Genomic DNA, 20,516 nt, shown 5'->3' on the forward strand with positions numbered 1-20,516 from the left:
CCTTCTCAGTGCGGAAGGGGGTCCTCTGATCCCTGCTGGGCTCCTTGGGCTCTGGCTGGATTTCAAGACCATCACGACGACGGCCTTTCTAGAAGCAAGCGGCCGCTCTCTGCCTAGCAAGCGGCTAGGCAGAGCGTGTGGCGGGATTCTTTAAGGATAAAACCAACCAGAGCTCCGTGGGGAGGCTGGGATTTTAACAATTTTTTCCTTCTTTTTCTTTTAATGCTAACAAACAGCACTTTACAATACTTATTACAAGAGCAGAAATGCCACGCGTTTCAAATGCCACTCAGCGGGGGTGGTCATTAGGGCCCACCGGGAGCCCGCTGTCCTCTGCTAGAGCCCCAGGGGAGGCTGCCCCACTGCCCACCTCCACGGGAGGGCCCTGGGACGCTGCTCCCACGGCCCGCCTGCACTGGGCGCCTTCGGACACACCTGCTCTTTTAGTTCCTGGGGTCCCAGACCCCGCCAGCCTTGCCGAGTGGTTTTTCCATCAGAGCCCGAGTTGCCACGGCCGCCGTTGCCATGATGAGCTCGGCACCCGGAGGCCAGGGATCAGTGGCCACTCAGAGGACAGGCATTAACTGGCCCACAAGGTAACTGCACGTGGAGACGAAGCACGTGGACCTGCAGCTGCGCAGGGAGAGGACGAGCCGGACGGGGAGGGCGGGAGGCGGCAGCTCTCCTCTCACCCAGAGCTAAGGAGAGGGGGAAAGATACTCCAGAATCCACCCTATGGAAACCCGCCGAACCCCGGTGTCAGGAGGAAAACCTGCCGGCCAAGCAACCTGCACAGCTCCCGCGTCCCCTCGGGCTGAGCTGTGTCCCCGTGCCTGAGCCAGTGGAGCCTCCCAGGGAGCCCCAGACAGCTGGGGCCCCTCCGCGCGGCACTGCTGGCAGACGGCAGCATAGCCAGGAGGGGACTCAGGGTGGACGGGGCTCGAGGCCAGTTCCCGAAGAGTCTGGACAGCCTGCAACCCTCGTGAGCTGGTGGGGGCGGGGCGGGGTGCCTCTGGCAGCGACTGAGTTTCCTGCTCCGAAACAGCCAGAAGCAGGGTCCCCGCCCTCCCCGCTCCTCCCCAGTACCTTGCTAGTTGCTTATTCATTTACTTTTTAACTATTTAACACTCTTTTTTTTTTGCGGTCCGCGGGCCTCTCACTGTTGCGGCCCCTCCCGTTGCGGAGCACAGGCTCCGGACGCGCAGGCTCAGCGGCCATGGCTCACGGGCCCAGCCGCTCCGCGGCATGTGGGATCCTCCCGGACCGGGGCACGAACCCGCGTCCCCTGCATCGGCAGGCGGACTCTCAACCACTGCGCCACCAGGGAAGCCCTTTAACACTCTTCTTATCTTCGGAAGCAGGAGGGCTGTGAAATGACCATTTGGTCCTCTGCCTTAAATGTCCCTCGATCTCAAATGCTGCTCTCCTGGGTCTGTGACCCTGGGTACTCCTGGCCCCGTCTAGCTTCCCAGCCACCTCTCCTCTGCTTCCTCCTTTGCCCGCAGTGACCCCGAAACAACATCTCTCCCGGGTCTGTCCCGGCTCCTCCTTTCTCCCCTCAGCAGTGTCCTCCTTCCTCCTTGCATTTGGCGTCCCTCTATGAGGACGGCTCAGACCCCGGCGCGGCCTTCGTGCCTCTTGACCGCCGGGAGGACATTCCTGCTTCCAGCCTCTGAGCCAGGGCCTCACCCCCGACGCCTGCTGCCCACCCGCCTCCGTCTGCCCGATGCTGGGAGGCCCCTCGGCCTCTCTTACCTTCACTTGATTTCACTGACAGGACCCCAGTTTAGAAGCTCCTGACCGGTCGCTTGAACTATTTGGATAGTCAAGCTCAGTGACTTAAAAGAAAAGAATGACATCTCTTAGAAAAGCCTCTCTTCCTCAAAACAGACCAAAGTTCAGGGCTGCCGGCTAGCCTGCCCTCGCGTCCGGTCACGGCCACTGGCCTAGCGAGCCTGCTTCCCTGATGAGCAGCTAGAAAGTCACAGGTCAGATGGAGCCCCGGCTGTTGATCTCGGGAAGGCCCCCCTTCCCCATCGGTCACCCTACACAGCCCAGCCTACAATGCCCACAACACTCAGGCCTCAGAAATTTCTGGGCCTCACCTGTTGCGGCCATAAAGTGAGAGACCGGGTCGTCCTCCAGTTCGGACGGCACACGGCTTTACCCGCCGGCCCAGGCGCCACTGAACGGCCTTCACTGTCCGCAGACTCGAGGCCGGCCCCCCAGTCTTACCTCCCCCCATGCGCGCCTGGGTTTTTGCCACCTTATTCACATCCCCTCTGAAATATCCTTCTAGGAACCAGTTTTTCCATAAAGTCCTCCCTGACCCAAGGAGAGGCTTCTCCTGGAAGCCACGTCCCACGCACGACTGTCCCTGCACTGGGGGCCCCTGGGGGCCTGCCTCCCTTGAGTCTGTGGGCCCCCTGTGCCTGGCCCAAGCCCCGCACACAAGAGCAGCTCCACGACGCCGGGCGGCTCGGGACCGGTCTCGGCACCCCGCCCGCCCTCCAGCCGCAGTCTCCGTCCGTCCTGCCGTGGGACCCCGGACCCCTGGTTCCTCTCCTCCCTGCCTCGACAGCGAGGCTGGCCTCCTCCATGCCTGTCACAAGTGTGGGGGGGACAGCATCTGTGTCTGTCCCTTCTCTCCCGTCAGACACTGAGCCTCTCAAGGACGAACAGGACTGCCCACGCCGTCCTGCACCCCGTGGCGGGATTTGGTGCCGCCTTCTAGGACCCTGCAGTGCCGGCGAGGATTGGGCCCCATCACTCATGGAGCGGGGTGTGTGGAGGGTCGGGAAAGGGACCGGAACACCGGAACCGTCCCGACACATGCTCGTGTGATGCGGGGACCTGGCCTTGGGGCTCCGAAGTGAAGGCCCGTCGGGAGACTCTGCTGGGGTGAAGCGTGGGGAGCACCGAGACACCCTGGCCCATGCTCAGAGACCAGGAGATGCAGGCTCTTGCCGACGTTTACAGACACAAACAACCTCCACCCTTAGTAAAGGTGCTGCAGGCTGCTCACACCGGCTCCTGCCTCCCCTCCGGTCTCGCCTCCCATCACCACCTGCTCACACGGGGCCCGACCATGCAGCTGCTCAGCCCTCACCACGTGTGTGTCAGCCACAGTTCTAGTTTCTGTGTTTCATGCCCTGACATCCGGGGCCTGGCTGACCCAGCTGGGACTGCCCCTCCCAGGGCAGCCGGGTCCTAGAGATAACAAACAACTCACCTGTGAGCACACCTTTCCAATGCAAACCAGCCAACCCAGAGCCCTCACCCCACCCCCTCCTCCACGGGGCTCCCACACTCTGGACCACTGTCCCCCTGCCCTCATCACCCAGGGCAGGTACCAGACAACCAGGGACGGGCCCTGTGCCCCAGAGCCTGCTGGAATGGTCCAGACTAGCCCGTCCCCAGCCTGCCCACCCTGCCTTAGTCCACTCCTTCCACGGAAACCACAGTGAGGTCTCTGGTCCACACTGCCCCCCTCTGCCTCCTGGGAGACCCTGGTGCTTCCCTGTGTGGCCCTGCCCGGCATCATGTGCTCCCTCCTCTTGGGATCTGTGAGAAACAAATGGTCTTTTCAGGGAGTTGTCTCCTGATCCATTGGCCTCACTCTACCTGAATAGAAGTGAAATTCACGTTTTAAAACGGCGGGCGCCATGCCTTTCACTCCGCTATTCTCTCTGTTTGGAATGCCCCGCTCCCCATCAAAATACTGTGCATCCATCCTTCAAGGCCCAACTTAGAGTTCACCTCCTACATGGAGCCCTCCTTGATTACCCTATTCTGTTACCCATTTTCTTTCTGCTACTGTCTTGGCAACATTTTTTATAACGATTCTCACAAGCCTCATTTTTATTGATTATTACATTACATCTCAATCATCCCTCCCACATTTCCGCCCAGATTGTGAGTTTCTGGAGGTGGGGACCAAAAGTTTTCCATCTTGGTAATCTAGTACGTAGCATGAATCCTGAAACCTATGTGACAGTAGATGCTTAATAAATGTTTGCTGGATGAATGTATGACTAAATGAAACAAGTATAAAACCTAATGACCAGAAAAATGAAACATACAGGCAAATCTAAAATTCCAGCAAGAGAATTAGGATGGAAGAATTTGAGCGGTCCTCAAAAAGAACAGGAAACTATGACTCTCGTAAAATTTAATTTAGTTGGACAGCTGTGATTTACATGTGCATTGACCTCTATTTTTTGAAAATGACATTTGTAGTAAAACGCGTCCCTCAGTTGTACTTGAGTTGTCACTTACGCCGCAGTATTTTCTTCTCCTGTCTTATTTTTAAAAGTCCCATAACAGGACCTAAAAGGATCTGACAGACTAATGAACAAAAAAGCCACTTCAAACCGTTCATCTTGTACAGATTTCCTATGCAAGTTGAGAAACAAAAGAGAAAAGTCATCGTAAGGGTGTTATTATGGACAGTCAAGCAAACAATAAACATTTTGAAATATCCGAGTGTATATTTCACCGTCACCTAACCCCTCAGTACCTAAGCGCTCAGGCAGAGGCGTTACACCAGAACAGAGCTGAGGCCCGTCTCGGCAAATCTACCCAGATGGCTGGGCCATCGTTGAAGAAGCCATCAGAGGAGTGACAGCCCTCTTACGCATCTGTGACAGACTGTTCAGAAAAAATGTCACTCTTTTTCTTCCTATTATGAAAAAGAAATTCAACCACAGCCAAGGCGTATTACGGTTGAAATGGTGACAGATGCTTATCAAAAGGGCCACAAACAGCCCTACTGCCCACCCACATGGAGGGAAGGAGGAGAGAGAATTAGCGATCAGAAACCCCCAACTCCAGACCTTGAAGTGATGAGATAGAAAGCGTCTGGCCTGTGACCCTGCCAGAGACCCTGCCAGAGACAGAGCACACCGTCGGAGGCAGAAGGCACACAGACAAAGGATGGAAGGTCTCTGCTGGGAAAGGGGACCGGGGACGGCTGGACGCGGGATGGCTTTGGCTCCCTGTGACTACGCTCTCCCCCCAGCAGCTGGACGCCCAGCTGGCTTCCGGCTGCACGAGCTGCTCCTTCCCAGCTGCGCCCGCACCGCCCCCACCGGGGGACGCGGCCCACCTGCTCCTCTGACCGGAGGCCCGCGTGGAACTCCAGCACCTCCTGTCCTGAGCACTGCAGGCCGCTGACCTTGGTGGGCCCAGCCTGGGGCTGGCCTGGCGGTTGGCTGGACCCTGCAGTGTTTCCCGGGCGGAACCCTGCGCTGTCCCACGGGCCTGTGCCAGGAACACCCCCAGTGCAAGGACGGTCCTTCCTCGGAGCCACAGCCACTCGAGCAGCTCTTTGAGTCCGAACACTGGCCTTGGCTTTAATATTTTCATTATGTGCTGTGTTTACTGAGTGCTTAATAGGTGTGAGTCCGGCGCTGAGGCTCTCAAGGCGTTGTTACTCTCCCAACGTCTTCCCGAGGGAGCGAGGCCAGGAGAGGCCGCAGGACTCGTTCTGTGGGCCAGGTCCCCGGCCCTGTGGCCCTTGGCAGCGCGACGGGCCTCCTGCAGCCCCGGCAGCCTCGTGCGAGGACGGCTCCTCTCTGACGTGCCCGGCTCCCGCACTGGCACTGTCTCCGCCGGCCAGCCTGCCCCTCCCCGGCCTTCCTGGGGCCACGTACTTCCTGGCAGGTCCCAGCTGGTCCCATCCTGCGAACAGCCGGGCCCAGCTGAGGACGGAACGCTGGACGGCCCCGGGCAGAGCCGGGCATCTGAGTGTCTTGTTCCAGGGAACCTCCGGTCTTCCTAAGCCTCTGTGTTTCCCAACTTGCTATTTAACGCTTTGATGGACTGTTAAAGAGGAGAAATCACTGGGAATCATACGCAGCAAAGCAGACCGTTGAGAGCAACGTTTCAGAGAGCTGCTCCCCCGACGTGGGCACACCTCCCCGTCCTCGCTCTAAAGGAGGGTCGTGAACGGAGCCTCCCGGAGGCCCACGGCTGTCTGCTTCTCCCTCACTTGCCGTGAGGTCCCGGTGCCCTGTTTCTTCCGTGAGTCCCTCTTCCCTCCGCGCTGGAGATGGGGCACCCAGAGGTCAGTTCGGGACTGGAACCCACCGGCCCTCGGCACGTGCGGAGTGGGTGCAGGCGTGGAGGGGACAGATGAGGCCTTGGACGGGCAGGAAGGCTCCCAACCTGGAACTCCCAGGCAGCGTGCTGGCTGCAAGCCCAGCAGCCTGGGCCTCAACTGTGACAAAACGAAGTGTTTTTCCCGAGAACTCAACGCCAGGAGAGATTTACTGGGAGAGGCCTGGACCAGGTATGATGGGGAAACACGGGGCCCCATACACCCCAAAACTCTCTCTCGGGGGAGCACGTCAGCAAAAGGAAAAGGAAACAAAGCCCGGCCTTCCACTCTTCAGCCCCTGATCCGGTCCCTTGGGGGGACGTGTACTTGGGAGACAGAGCGTCACTCCACCCCGCACCCCAAGTTCTCCGCGCAAGGTGTGTCTCCAAATGCCACCGCCGCAGACACTGCTGGGCCACCTCGGGCATCTGTGAGCGCCTCGCCCGCGGCTCCTGGGCACTGGCCCGCCACCTCCGCTGCTCTGTAGTTATCTAGAGACCAGCACTCCGCAGCCCACGCTGCGTTTTATTAGCCCATAACACTCCCTGAAACAGTGGCTGTTAAGAAAATGGCTACTATTATGCACAAGTAAGCACTAAATGGGCTTTTTCTTTACATTTTCGGATGGAGCCAGTTTTATCTGCACCCAAGTGCTACCACCAGCATCTTCATTACAGAAAACCTTGCTCAGAGCAGCCTTTGGAGAAGCCCGGGTGTTATCTTGGCTACTAGACACAGCCAACAGCTGCGAACGGCGGGGCTCCCAGACGCACCGGGCCGGCAAGCAGGATCAAAGGAAAAGACGTCACATTTGCAATCGCCCCTTTTACTGCACGCCGTGAAAGTGTGGGAGGAGATGTTCTGTTCACTCTGCAGTCAAAGGTTACTAATTAAGCAAAGCATTACGGAACCAGAAATACCCATAAAAGCTGCTATTTAATTTTTTTTTTTTTTTTTGCGGTACGCGGGCCTCTCACTGCAGTGGCCTCTCCCGTTGCGGAGCACAGGCTCCGGACGCGCAGGCTCAGCGGCCATGGCTCACGGGCCCAGCCGCTCCGCGGCATGTGGGATCCTCCCGGACCGGGGCACGAACCCGCGTCCCCTGCAGCGGCAGGCGGACTCTCAACCGCTGCGCCACCAGGGAAGCCCTGGTATTTAAGATTTTAACCCACGTCTGAGCATCAGCTAATTACAGGGCCTTTCAAGGGGCTCCTCCAGTGATGAGGATCTTTGGTTCCATAATTCACTGATGACAGCTCCAGGAACACAGCCTGCTCAGCGCACTTCGACAAACGGTCAGAATTCAAAGGAAACTTTTCTGCAAAGACGTGGATCAGAGGGGAGGAAAGCAAGCGCCGTCCTGCCACAGAACGTTTTGGCAGGAGCCCAGTCCTTGCTCCCGGGGGCTGCTCAGCTGTCCTCTGCCCTGGCTAACTGTCGGGGTCCCTGGGGACGGGGCTCAGATGTCACCCCCTTCGTGGGCCTCTACGGCCACCCGAAGGACTCCGTCCCTCCCTCCTCGGCGTCCACCAGCACCCTGAGCGAACCTCTATAATCACCTGCCCACTTTCTACGTGATTAATCGCTAAGCGGCCGACTTCTTGCCGGCCTGCGTGTCCCCGAGCCTCACTCCTCCGAGGATCCCAGCCTGCGGCCAGGCACAGGGCAGGAGGCGACAACCGCTTCTTGGGTGAGACACTGGGTGAGCGAACGCTGGGGCTGCACTGCAGCACAGAGCGCCTGCCTGGGTGTGGCCTGCATCCATTTGAAGGGAATTGGGTGTGGAATATTCCAGAAGACATCACCTGTGCCAATCACGGTCTCTAGGGTCCCATCATGTTGAGTCCAGGAAAGTTGGAGCCTGCCTGGACCAGCAGTGTGCCAAGACACCCTCAGAGAAGTAGCGGTGGTGCACTGAGGCTTCCTGGGGGACAACATGACAGGGACATGGCCTCCCACTGCCCTGAGGGGCTGACGGGCTTCTCAGAGGAGATTTTCCTTGTAAAGTACCTCGTGCCTATAGAACGCAGAGCCACGCACATCCTAGATACATAAACATAAACAAATGTTCTAGTCCTCCAGCAGCCTGCAAGACAGGTGCCGTCATTCCTGTTCTACAGCTAAAGGACCCGAATGGGAGGGGCAGAGCTGGGGTTCAAGGCCCGGGCTCTCTGGCCCCAAAGCCTGCACTGTCTGTGTCACTGACAGTGTCGTTCTTCGTGCCACATGTCCTCAGGGACCTTGTCTGTGGCCCCTCCTGGGGGTGAGTCAGAGGACGATGCATGGAATGTGATGAGGCCAGGAGGGTGGCACAAGGAAAGATCTCTCAGAGGCTGCAGGTCTGTTCTCTACCTGGACGGGGCCATGTGTGTTTTAGGAGATGATGGGGGCGGGTCGAAGTACGCTCTGCCTTGAGTCTGCAGATGACTGAACACTGGCCTAGCAATGAGGTGCCTTTCAAGGCCTTTAAAGAGACGCCCATTCATTGATCTGTTTTTTGTTTTTTGTTTTTTTTTTTTTTTTGCGGTACGCGGGCCTCTCACTATTGTGGCCTCTCCCGTTGCGGAGCACAGGCTCCAGATGCGCAGGCTCAGCGGCCATGGCTCACGGGCCTTAGCCGCTCCACGGCATGTGGGATCCCCCCGGACCGGGGCACGAACCCGTGTCCCCTGCATCGGCGGGCGGACTCTCAACCACTGCGTCCCCAGGGAAGCCCCCCATTCATTGATTTTTGAATGGACACCCTGCTGTAATATGCCTTCGAGGTTTGTAGGAACCGTTCACAGATAAAAGCAGGATTCGCTTGCCCCAGGATGGATGTTCACGCTAACCTTTGCCACATCACTGTGATATTTTCTTGGGATAACTTAGTATATGATTGAAAACCAGTTCCAACGAACTTGCCCGAGCGAATGGATTAGTACAACGTAAACCAGGTAGCAGCCTGCTGGTGGAGTCAGGGCAGAGGATGGAGGAAAGGGGCACCTCGTCCACGTGGCAGGAGGAGTCGTTACAGGGGCCGCGTGCGTGTCAGCTCTGGGGTGGGATCGGCTTGGGCCCCTACCCACCGAGTGACGAAATGCTCGACACATCCTCTAGTCTCCTCTTGGCCAGGAAACGTCTGTAACCCTCACCCCTGGGGTTTGGCACTAAGCTGCTTTTTATAGATGAACATTTACTCTCTAGGAATATTGAAACACAAATGGTTCAAATAACGAGTTTCAGGAGAAAAAATTACCTTTTCGGTTTTGAAGTTCCAACTGTCTGCACCACTACCAGAATTTTTAGACGTGCCGAGCTAACGTTAACATATTTTAGAAAGACTATTTCAAAGGGACTTCCAGTTCTGGAGATATGGCAGACTAGCTAACCCGAAAAGCCTCCGGCCCCAAAGCCAGAGCAGAGCTGGGCAGAGTGTAACAGACGCATAACAGATGCACGGCTGGGCGCAAGGGGAAGCAAGGTCCGTGCCTGGAGGCCAACAGCGTGGGAAGTGAAGCTGCAGCTAAACTCGCCGTGAAAGCTAAGCAAGCACTGACTATAAGAAAAGATGGTAATTGTCATCGGAGCCTTCGCGGATGTAGGAAACAAGGAAGAAGTGAACACTGGACACAGCCACAAGTATGACTTGGAATGAAGGAAGTTTAGAATCCTGTACCACTGGGAGGAAGACAGAGATAATGGTTAACTTTAGATTTTGACAACTTAAGTTTGCAAGTTAAAAGTCTTAGGGCAGCCTTCATCCTTCCTTCCAGAAGGTCAAGGCAAAGGAGCTTATCCGGACCTGTGCAGAGAAGTGTCCACCCGGCTCAAAGGACTGGCCGCACATGGGGGGCTCAGCAAGTAAGTAAACAGAATGAGGATACTGGGAGCAAAGCAGGGCTAGTATAAATGTGGAAGGGGGGGGTAGCCTGAGTAAATGGATGCTACTGAATTGTATTTGGAGGTGCTGCTGTCAACTACTGCTTCTCAGTGTGTGCAGACAGATATAGAGACAGACCTGGATGTAGACCTGCATGCACGTGGGCACGTGTGTCTCCTAGCTCTGTGCGCTGAGAGGGCCTGGGAGCTACGACACCCTAGGAGCAAGGAGCACGTCTCGTGCCCAGATCTTGCTTTCTAAATACCGCTCTCCACTGAAAGGATCCAAGTTTCCTTGGAGAATGGCTGGGAAGGGAGGTGAAAGAAGAAGATAATCCAGGAGCATCTTGTGCCAGAAAGTAAGGAGGTGCTCCCAGCAGCGGGGACACGTGAAAAGAGCACAGGTGCTGGGCCAAATGCAGGAAAGTAAGGAGGTGCTCCCAGCAGCGGGGACACGTGAAAAGAGCACAGGTGCTGGGCCAAATGCAGGAAAGTAAGGAGGTGCTCCCAGCAGCGGGGACACGTGAAAAGAGCACAGGTGCTGGGCCAAATGCAGGAAAGTAAGGAGGTGCTCCCAGCAGCGGGGACACGTGAAAAGAGCACAGGTGCTGGGCCAAATGCAGGAAAGTAAGGAGGTGCTCCCAGCAGCGGGGACACGTGAAAAGAGCACAGGTGCTGGGCCAAATGCAGGAAAGTAAGGAGGTGCTCCCAGCAGCGGGGACACGTGAAAAGAGCACAGGTGCTGGGCCAAATGCAGGAAAGTAAGGAGGTGCTCCCAGCAGCGGGGACACGTGAAAAGAGCACAGGTGCTGGGCCAAATGCAGGAAAGTAAGGAGGTGCTCCCAGCAGCGGGGACACGTGAAAAGAGCACAGGTGCTGGGCCAAATGCAGGAAAGTAAGGAGGTGCTCCCAGCAGCGGGGACACGTGAAAAGAGCACAGGTGCTGGGCCAAATGCAGGAAAGTTTGAGCGTCACCATAAACAATGACAGCACTGGATTACCACCTGTTACATAAAATAGGAATCAGTGAGTCCACACTGATATAAACAAATAAATGAATAAATAAGGGAGAAGAGAAAGCTCTTTTGTTTTTTAACTGTAACAGTCCAGTCAATAAATGTAGAAGAAATGATTGAATCAGAAAGGTCACAAGTGCGTGCCGCATTATACTAATTAATTCTGGTAAAACATAATCGGAGAGTGACACACTAGGGATGTGAGTGGAAAGGAGAATGAGATTTTCACATAATCTTGAAGTATCTCCCCACAAAACACTCATTCATCGTGAAAGGGAGAAGAGTAGCTTTACAGTGGACAAAACCCGGTGGACTTCATTTCAATCGAGTGAGCAAAATTAGCTCCACCAAAGATGGGGCATTTCGATATCATGTTAAACCCAACAAGACACAGTGTGAAGAACTCAGCATCGCTTCTGTGACATTCTGACCAAAAATGCATAATCTGGGTCTAATCGTGAAGAAATAGACACATCCGCATTGAGGGATATCCTAGGAAATGAATGGCCTGTGATCTCTGAAATTGTCGAGGTCATGAAATTACAGGAATGGCCGAGGAACTAATCCAGGTGAGGGGGATGGAGAGACAGGACGGCCAGGTGCAACGTGTGGTCCTGGACTGGATCCTTTTGCTACCGAGGACATCTGGGGACAAGTGACAAAACTTGGATAGGGTGTCTGGGTGAAGGGTCATTCTTTGTAGTATTCTTGCAACTTTTCTGTGGTTTTGAAATACTTTCAAGGTGAAAGGTAAAAATGAACTTCAGGGCAGTCTCAAACTTTTAAGAAACGGCTACAGGCTGGCGGTGAGCTAGCTGTGAGCACGGCAGCCCAGGAGCTGCACAGACGGGGGGGTCTGTGTCATCACCCACGGGCCCCGTGCCATGGACCTGCACTGCCCTGGCCACTCTGAGACACCAGGTGCAGGCCTGGAGGGGCACGGCCACCTCTGGGGAAAGGCACGGAGCCTGCCCAGATCATCCTCCCTGGGGAACGGAGCCTCGGAACCTCTGGAAAGAGACGTGGGCAGAGGCCGGATCACTGACACGTCCTACTCCAGGCCCCATGCACGGGGCCCCCGAGGCAGGACCAGAGCAGCAAACGTGGTACCTTTTCAACCCCCCGTGTCACCTGGGAAGTTCCATACAAACAGGATGGACCCCACGGCCGGAAATGCTGACGAACTGATCTGAGGTGGGGTCTGAGCGCTGGTGTGTCCTGGAATCTGCACTGACCCGCGGCTGGGATGAAGAACGCCGGCTACCTTAGGAAGACGGTCACGAGGCTCCTGTCTGTACCAGCAAGGCCAGGGCGTCAGCACCCCTCCCTCTCAGCTCCCCTCAGAGCAATCACAACCGAATTTATGAAAACTGGTGAGAAAGCGAACTCTTGGTCTTGAAAGCCAAACCAACAACCAGAAAAGCCAAGTTCACCTACGAACATGAATACAAAAATCTTAAACCCAAACTAAAGCAAACCAAATGAACATCGCGTTGTGTTTATCTCAGGAACACTGGGACGGGCGAACATTAGAATACCAACATAAATCATCTCAGCAACAGATGAAAGAAGAAAAAACATGAACAACTCAGTAGATGCAGAAAACAGTTTGACAAAATTAAACTTCTTCATGATTTTTTTAATCCTAAAAAAACGCAAAAAAACACCCCTCCTAGCAACCCAGGATTAGAAAAGCATCGTCTGAACCCAATACAAACTACCTGCAAAAACAAAGCCTCAAGAATCCCACACAAAACCTCCCGTAAGTCTTGCAAATGTCACACTTGATAATAAGATCTTGAAAGAATTTCTTTAAAGTCAGTAATAAAACAAAGGTTGTCCTAACGCTGCTCCAGTTCACTATGATCCCGGACGATCTAGCCCTCCCATTAAGAACAATAAATAACAAGAAACAGAAAAGAGAAAGAAAGGTTTCAAAGGAAGAAATAAAACTGTCACTAGCAGCAGGTGACGTGACTTCTTTACAGAAAACTACAGAAGAATTAACAGACTAACAAGACATTCTCCGCTTCTGGCCCTGAGGCCCTCACACCAGGCTGGGCGGTGGCACAGCTGCAGCCTCAGGTGTGGGCCCGGGGCCAGGCCGCTCAAGCCGGATCCCCTCCCAGGCTGGGCCGTGTGGTCCGGGGACGTAACTGAGTCCCTCGGGTCTTGTCTGCAGGAGTGGGTCACAGCAGCCTCCTCTCGGTCAGGACGAGGTTTAAATGAGTTAATGTTTGTCAAAGCACTTAGAACACAGGAGAGTTCATTAAATTAAAAAACAAAATTCAAAAATCAACTGTGATCTTATATGCCAGCAACAGAGTCAGAAAATGTAACAAAATGTACATACATTGATTAATCCTCCTGACCATCTCGCAACAGCACTACTGACCCTGTTTTACAGACGAGGACGCTGGGGCTTGCGCAGAAGTTAAATTATGTCCAGGACCACAGAGCTAGGAAAGGAGGGCAAGAAAAAGGGGGGCCGGGGCCGCTGGTGCACAGTCCATACTTCTCCAATCACAGTTTTTGAGGCACGCTGATGGCCCCTCAGTTTGCCTGCCTTTTTGGGAGCAGGGTGAAGGTAGGAATAGATAGCCCAATGCTTTTGCCAGGAAGAAAAGAGCTGACAGAAGTAGGTTTAAACAAATGGAAAGATGTATCATGTTCCTGGATAGAAAGATGATATCATAAGACAACAGCAAGGAGAGTAAAGCAGTGTGCACGCATGCGTGTGTGAGTGTGTGAGTGTGCGCGTGCATGCGTGCACGCATGCGTGTGTGTGCACGCGTGCGTGTGTGCGCATGTGTGCCTGTGTGTGTGCGTGCGCGTGTGCATGCGTATATGTTGGTGGGGATTGGGAAGACCTTACCAGACATTAAAACAAATTTTAAAGCCTCTCTAATTAAACAGTGTAGAGTTAGAGCACGAACAGCCTGACTAATAGAACAGAATAAACAGTTCAGAAACAGACCCAAGTGCATATGGGAATTTAATACTACAAATCAGGAGGAAAAAACGGACTTTTTAATAGATGTTCTGGGGACAATTGCACAGCTATTTGCAAAGTGATAAAAGATGGACTCATACCTCACTCCATACGAAAGAACAAATTCCAAATGGATGGAGACCTAAATGCAAACATGAAACCACAGAACTGGTAGTAAAAAAATTGGGTGAATTCCTTTTTAACCTGAGAAGGAGGAAAATCTTTCTATCTAAGACTTGAAGTGCAAAACCTTGCAAGAAAAGATTGATAAATTAGACTTCAATTTTTTCTGGCATGGCAACAAATTATATATATTGCTGATGGAAATGCAAAATGTACAACCTATAGCAGAGGGATTTGGTAATGTCTAGGAAATTTACATATACATCCATTGCTTGATCTTGAAATCCCGTTCCTAGGATCTATCCCGAAGATTCAGTGGCAGAAGTACAAACTGCGTACGCAAAGGCTGAAAGCACCTTTAGGCAGAATAATGCCCCCTGCAGGCATCCTCCCAGCCACCCCCCAGGTGTCCACACCTTAATCCCTGGGACCTGTGGGTAGTTGCTCCACACAGAAGGGATTCTGCAGACGTGATTAAGGTCAAGAGCCTTGAAATAGGGAGATTATCCTGGATTACAGGGGTGGGTCCTGGAAAGTACGAGAGTGGGGCAGCAGAGTGGGTCAGAGGGATGAGACAGAAGGAGACAGTTGAAGCCTGGGAAGGACCTACCCGCCATGCCTGGCTCTGAAGGTGGAGGGAGGGACGTGGTGGCCATACAAGCTGGGGATGGTGACAGCCAGCTTGGTCCTAGGACCACCGGCAACAGCCTGAATGAGCAGGAGACGGTGGCCTTCCAGAGCCTCCGGACAGGAACGCAGCCTGCCCACACCTGGACTTCAGCCCACGGAGCCCAAAGCTGTGAGATAACACACTTGTGTTGTTCCAGCCACTGGGCTTTGGCTGTTCGTTGTGGCGGCAGCAGGAGAGCAACGCACACCCCAGGTGTCCAGAGGACCAGCTGAACACACAAACTTGCACGTCCACACAAGGGAAGACCACACGCCAGGCACGTGATGTTCACGTGTCCTCAACTGAAGAAAGCAAAGCACCTTCTGCATACGGAAGGGGGACACGGGTATGTGTATTGCTAACGCTGCAAAAGACAGAAGAGGACCAGCCAGAAACCTACTGTGGGGCTTCTGGGGAGAGAGGCAACAGCGTAAAGGGAGAACGACGAACACAAACTTCCCTGAACACAACTAGTAGTTCTGACTTTGAGATCATGCAAATGAGTTACGTGCTCAAAAGTAAATTAAATTTTAAGGGCTTCCCTGGTGGTGCAGTGGCTGAGGGTCCGCCTGCCAATGCAGGGGACACGGCTTCGTGCCCCGATCCGGGAGGATCCCACATGCCGCGGAGCGGCTGGGCCCGTGAGCCATGGCCGCTGAGCCTGCGCGTCCGGAGCCTGTGCTCCGCAGCGGGAGAGGCCACAACAGTGAGAGGCCCGCGTACCGCAAAAAAAAAAAAAAAAAAAAAAAAAAAAAAAGTACAAATGATATTTAAAGAAAGCAATCTCTAAAAATTGAAGCAAAAGAACAAAACAAAGACACTGAAATGAATGAAGCTAATCTGTATTAGGTTGGTGATAGAAACACACAGAGAAGAATTTAGACTCAGTATTTTGACTGTACATTCACAGTGTAATACGGTCTAAGGACAAATAAGTGGCATTCAGCAGGCTCCTTGGCAATATCAGGGACATTGCAATTTTGAAACTCTTTATAGAATAACAGGATAAAGAAAATAAGTAATTTTGTTCATATTTCTAGAAAGCACACTTTCAGTATAAAAGTTACTGAAAACGTGAATTCAAAGTTAAGTAATCTTAAATTTGAATTGGAAATAGCAGTACGAACTCACGATGTTTCCAAACATATGCGTTTCCTCTCTCTATCCGCTGGAAAATTCTAGAAACAATGAGCAGTCAGCAGCAATGAGCGCCCTCCCCTCCCCTTAGTGCCCGGATTACGGCCTTTAAATACGATTTGACGCTAAACGAAACCAGGCAGCGGCGGCTCAGTTTGAGCTTCAGCTCGGCGCTCGAGGGCGCAAGATGCTCCCGGGAAATCCCCCTGCATCAGGGAACAAGGAAATCATCCAAGATCAGTCATCGTGAGGTCAAAACACCTGGACCATGAAGGGCTGCCCACGGGCCAAGATGGGTCCGTGTTAGGTTCAAAAAGAACGATGACTGTAGGTGACTGAAACAGACTGAATACACAAGAAAACCCGTCCTGTCCTACTGACACTCAGGAAAAGAGAGAGCAGGGCAGAAAAGGAAGAAAGAAAAACCTGTTCACGTTGGGAGTGACTGGGAGCCGGTTCCCCACTCTGCAACGCCCTGCCTTCCTGTGTTCAGGGTAACGACCTGACCTGAGGGAGGAGGGTAGCGCTGCTTCTCGGAGCTCCGGCTACTAAATGCGGAAAGACTGATAGAAAGTTGCCCTTTTGAGTATCTGTAGATAACACTGAATCCAGGCAAAGGTCACCGATGGGTGAGACCACTGGATACGAAGCCGACGGGAGGACAAGGCAGGGACCAGGCTGCCGATCGTGCGGTGTCCCTACGTTCCCTAGAGGGGGGTCCCGAGACCCCATGTGTCCTGATGTGCCGCCGTATGAAGCCCCCAGCCCCGCCCAGGAATCACTCTCCACCACAGTGACCACGACAACGTGGGAGCGATCCAATGGAGGTTTTAGAATGAACTTCCTGTTTACAGGAAACACGGGGGCAGGGGGACACGTGAAGTGACACTACAAGGATGCAGATGGGAGATGCTTCTCCGATGGAGGGCATTCCACGGGACGGGGGACTGGGGTTTGTAACAAGGCAGTGGCAGGGGAACAGAAGGGGCTCTGGGTGAAAAGGGCAACATCTCTAGTGGCAGAAGGCAGCTGAGTGGTGGGCTTGAGGGGGTGCCAGGGAGGATTGCAAAGGGCGCAAGGGAGCTAGCTTGTGGGGCCGATGGGCTTGCTCACTATCTAGACTGTGGCGAGGGCCTTACAGGTATACAGACATGCACGTCTGGGTCAAAACTTAACAGACTGTATACTCTAGAAATGTCAAGTTTATTATATGCCAACTACACCTTGAAAAAGCTGTTAAAATTTTTTAAAAAAATGATTTAAGAGACACGACAACCAAATGCATAATGCGAACTCTGTGTGGATCCTGTTCTCATCAAAGCCACACTAAAGAGACGCTTTCGGAAAATCTGGGGAAATGGGAATGTGTCCTGATTATTAGATGATATTGAGGAATGTTTAGTGATTTTGTCACGTGTGATAATGGCATTCTCGTTATGAGAAAATACATCCATGGTTTAACGTAAAGGTATCGAAGGAAGACAAGTGCACAGGATGAGAACAGGTGTGCAACCCAGATCCAGACCGAGAAACAACATTCCTAACGTTCCAGAGCCTTCCCGTACAAGACCCCAGAGGGGACCAGTGCTCTAACGCCCAAGATGATGTTTTCTTCTCTGGGACTTTGTACCTGTGGACTCAAATCACGAGTGTGGCTTCTCTCGCTCAACACTGTGCTTGTGAAATTTGTGCCCATTCAGTGCTGAATACGTGGGAATAAAATGACGTGTGGTCTGAGATACGCAGTGGTCACCAGTGGAGAGAGGGAAGGGGGGGCATGTGGGGCAGGGGAGTACGAGGCACAAACTAAGCTACAGGATGTGTTGCACCACACGGGGAATAGAGCCACTATTTTATAATAACTGTAAATGGAGGACAACCTTTAAAGATTGTGAATAACTATACTGTACACCTGTAACTCATATAATATTGTACAGCAGCTATACTTCAATTTAAAAAGAAAAGGTGCAAACTAATAGGCATGAAATAAATAAGATATAAGGATTTAATGTATGGCACAGTGAATATAACCAATATTTTGTAATAACTTTAAATGGAGTACAATCTATAAAAACATTGAATCGCTATGTTGTACAATTGAAAATAATGTAATAGTATGAATAGACGATACTTCAGTAAAATTTCTTTTAATTGAAAACAAAACCCCCAAACACTCCAGCAACAATAAAAAGTAGGACTAGATGGATCTAGATAAGAGAAGAGACGAGCCTGGGTGATGGGTGTGTGTGGGAGTTCATTAGATCATGCTGCTTCCTTTTGGGTATGTTTAAAATGTTTTAGATTAAAAATATAAATAGGTCAGTTGTGGGACAGAAGCACGAAGCAAACGTAGTGTGGAGAGAAGTGCTATGTGTTCCCCCATCGCTTCCTCTCCTCGGACAGACAGAAGGAAGGACCCTTCCCAGACCCCCTGCGGCTGCCTGGAGCCCGCGACTGTCCTGGCGAACAGAACCCAGGGCAGAAGGAGTGTGGACGCTCCCAGGTCCGGCTCTGGAAGCACAAGACGCAGATCTTGAGTCGCGCCACGGAGGGGTGGGCATCTCCACTCCTGTGGCCCCGCCTGGCCTGACTCCCACTCGGAAGCCCTCGGAGTTTGTGTCCTTGGCGTTCACCGTGCCCAGCTGTACTGCTGTCCAGTGACGCCAAGGACAGACTCTCGGCTTCTGTGTCCCTCCGAGCACTCGCCCGGCTCCATCTGGCCGACTCTGAGACGCCAGCACTGGTTTCCAGGAGATCCCACAATTTTTCTCCTTGATTTTCTTTGATGCGTTTTAAAGTTCGCTTTTATTCTTTTGGTTTTCATTTCCAGGGGATTTATTTCTTCAGTTTGATGGGAGGTAGGGGCATACGGTGATTTTTTCCTACGTAAGTAATTGTTCCAGCCCCATTGATTGATCAGTTCCAAATAGCTGGTTCCCATTGTCAGAATCCTGCAGAGGTTTCTGGAAACAGTTGCTCAATGAAAGTTTTGAAGATGTAGATGGAATCCGTGCCCTGATTTATGGCCAGTTTCCAAGAGCGAATTGTCTTGCAGTAGAGCACAAGCACAGTCACGAAAATCACTAGGGTTTTACTACGGACAATAACTGTTTGGAAGCTTTACCACCCCCGTCGTGCAGGTCTTTGTTTGTTTTCTCAGCTCTTAGAACAAGGCGCTTCTGGGTGGCTGGGATTCACCGAGGCCCCTGTGACCCTCCCTCTGACGCGCGAGCCCTGTGGGACTTGCTATCTTGCTATCGCGCTTTGAGTCAGAGGCAAAGTTCTCCCTGAGGTCGACCCTCAGGCTCCCCGTGACCTGCCCCCGGCTCTTCCCTACACGCCCTCACTCCAGCCATCCGGCACCCCTGCCGTCCTCACAGGTAAAGCGCATGTTCCTCTCCCAGCAACCTGAGGGTCCTTCTCCTGAGAGAGAACCTTCCTCCTTTACGGCACAGACTTTGTCTGTTTTTGTTTACCACTGTGCCCCTCGTGCCTAGCATAGTGCCTGGAAATAAACACGCTCTACAAACATTGCTGAGCAAATGCATATGCATTCATTCATTCATCCGAGAGAAAAGTTGTACCAAACGATCCTCTTAGTCTGTTCGGTAGCGAATTGTGATACAGAATTAAAAGGAGAATCTCAACCAACGATGCCATCAAACTGGGGGAACTTACCATATACTGAACCACAACTTGAATGCTCACCCCATGATCACTTCTCCCACCCTCCAGTAAGAGCCCAGCCTAACATCCCGCTTTCCCCCATCTTCCCACACCCTAACCCCGGCACCCCAGCCGCCTCCAGTCTCTGGTTCACCTCCTCCAAACATCACCACCTCCCAAACTACCCAGAGGCAGCTCCAGCTACGGATTCATCACTCTGCAAAGGCATCAGTCAACCGTCTCTCAACTTTAGGCCCCAGTGTTACTCTGTGGAAACTGCAACTCTCGGCTTCAAGGAGACCATACCTGTCCCTCCACGATCCACCTGGAGATGGACGTCTTCCCGTCGTAGCCGGGTCGGAACTGCAGGGTGGCTGAGCGAGGGCTGATGTTGGAAATGACCAGATTGGATGGGGCACCAGGGAGCTCTGGAGATAAATGAGAGGGGAAAGGTGGAGGTTTAAATTCCGTCACAGCGTAGGAAGGGTATCAACATATCAGCAAGTAAACAGCTCCACAACGCCTTTATATCAGAACAGGGCTTGTTTTCACAACCACGAAGGTGAGAAGCACAGCTCTCCAGGAATGTGCTCACAGCATGACTGCCACCCCCAACGGGGTGGCCCGTCAGGCCCCAGGCCACGTGCCGTGTCACTGGAGACCTGTGAATGTGGCTCCCAGATGACAAACCATGAAGGTCGGGTCACGTCTCACTCATCATCTCCCTGAACAGCAGATGACTGTTCAACAGCAGACACTTGTTGAGTGAAGAAAGGATGGACGAAGGTGGTTCTTCCAGGATCCTCAAAGAACCCAAAGGACCCACCGTCCCTCCTCCCTCTGACAATGACCTTGACGCCTTCGAAAGAGGCGGGGGGAGCGTGCACCCCGTGCGTCTCCAGGCAGCTTGACGTGGGGAGGTGTGCAGGTCCTGAGCCGCAGGCTTCCTGG

The 20,516-nt window shown here is 53.1% G+C and overlaps 1 protein-coding gene across 1 annotated transcript in view; it reads right to left on the bottom strand.

Moving 5' to 3' along the window:
- SDK1 (sidekick cell adhesion molecule 1) overlaps nucleotides 1–20,516 on the bottom strand; it is an 817,812-nt gene that overhangs the window by 108,204 nt on the left and 689,092 nt on the right. The window contains exon 21 of the mRNA XM_060123048.1: nucleotides 19,872–19,993. Within this exon, the coding sequence (XP_059979031.1) occupies nucleotides 19,872–19,993 (122 nt within the window). The remainder of the gene's footprint in view (nucleotides 1–19,871; nucleotides 19,994–20,516) is intronic.

Source organism: Lagenorhynchus albirostris, chromosome 15 (genome assembly GCF_949774975.1).
Source record: "Lagenorhynchus albirostris chromosome 15, mLagAlb1.1, whole genome shotgun sequence".
Lineage (NCBI taxonomy): Eukaryota > Metazoa > Chordata > Mammalia > Artiodactyla > Delphinidae > Lagenorhynchus > Lagenorhynchus albirostris.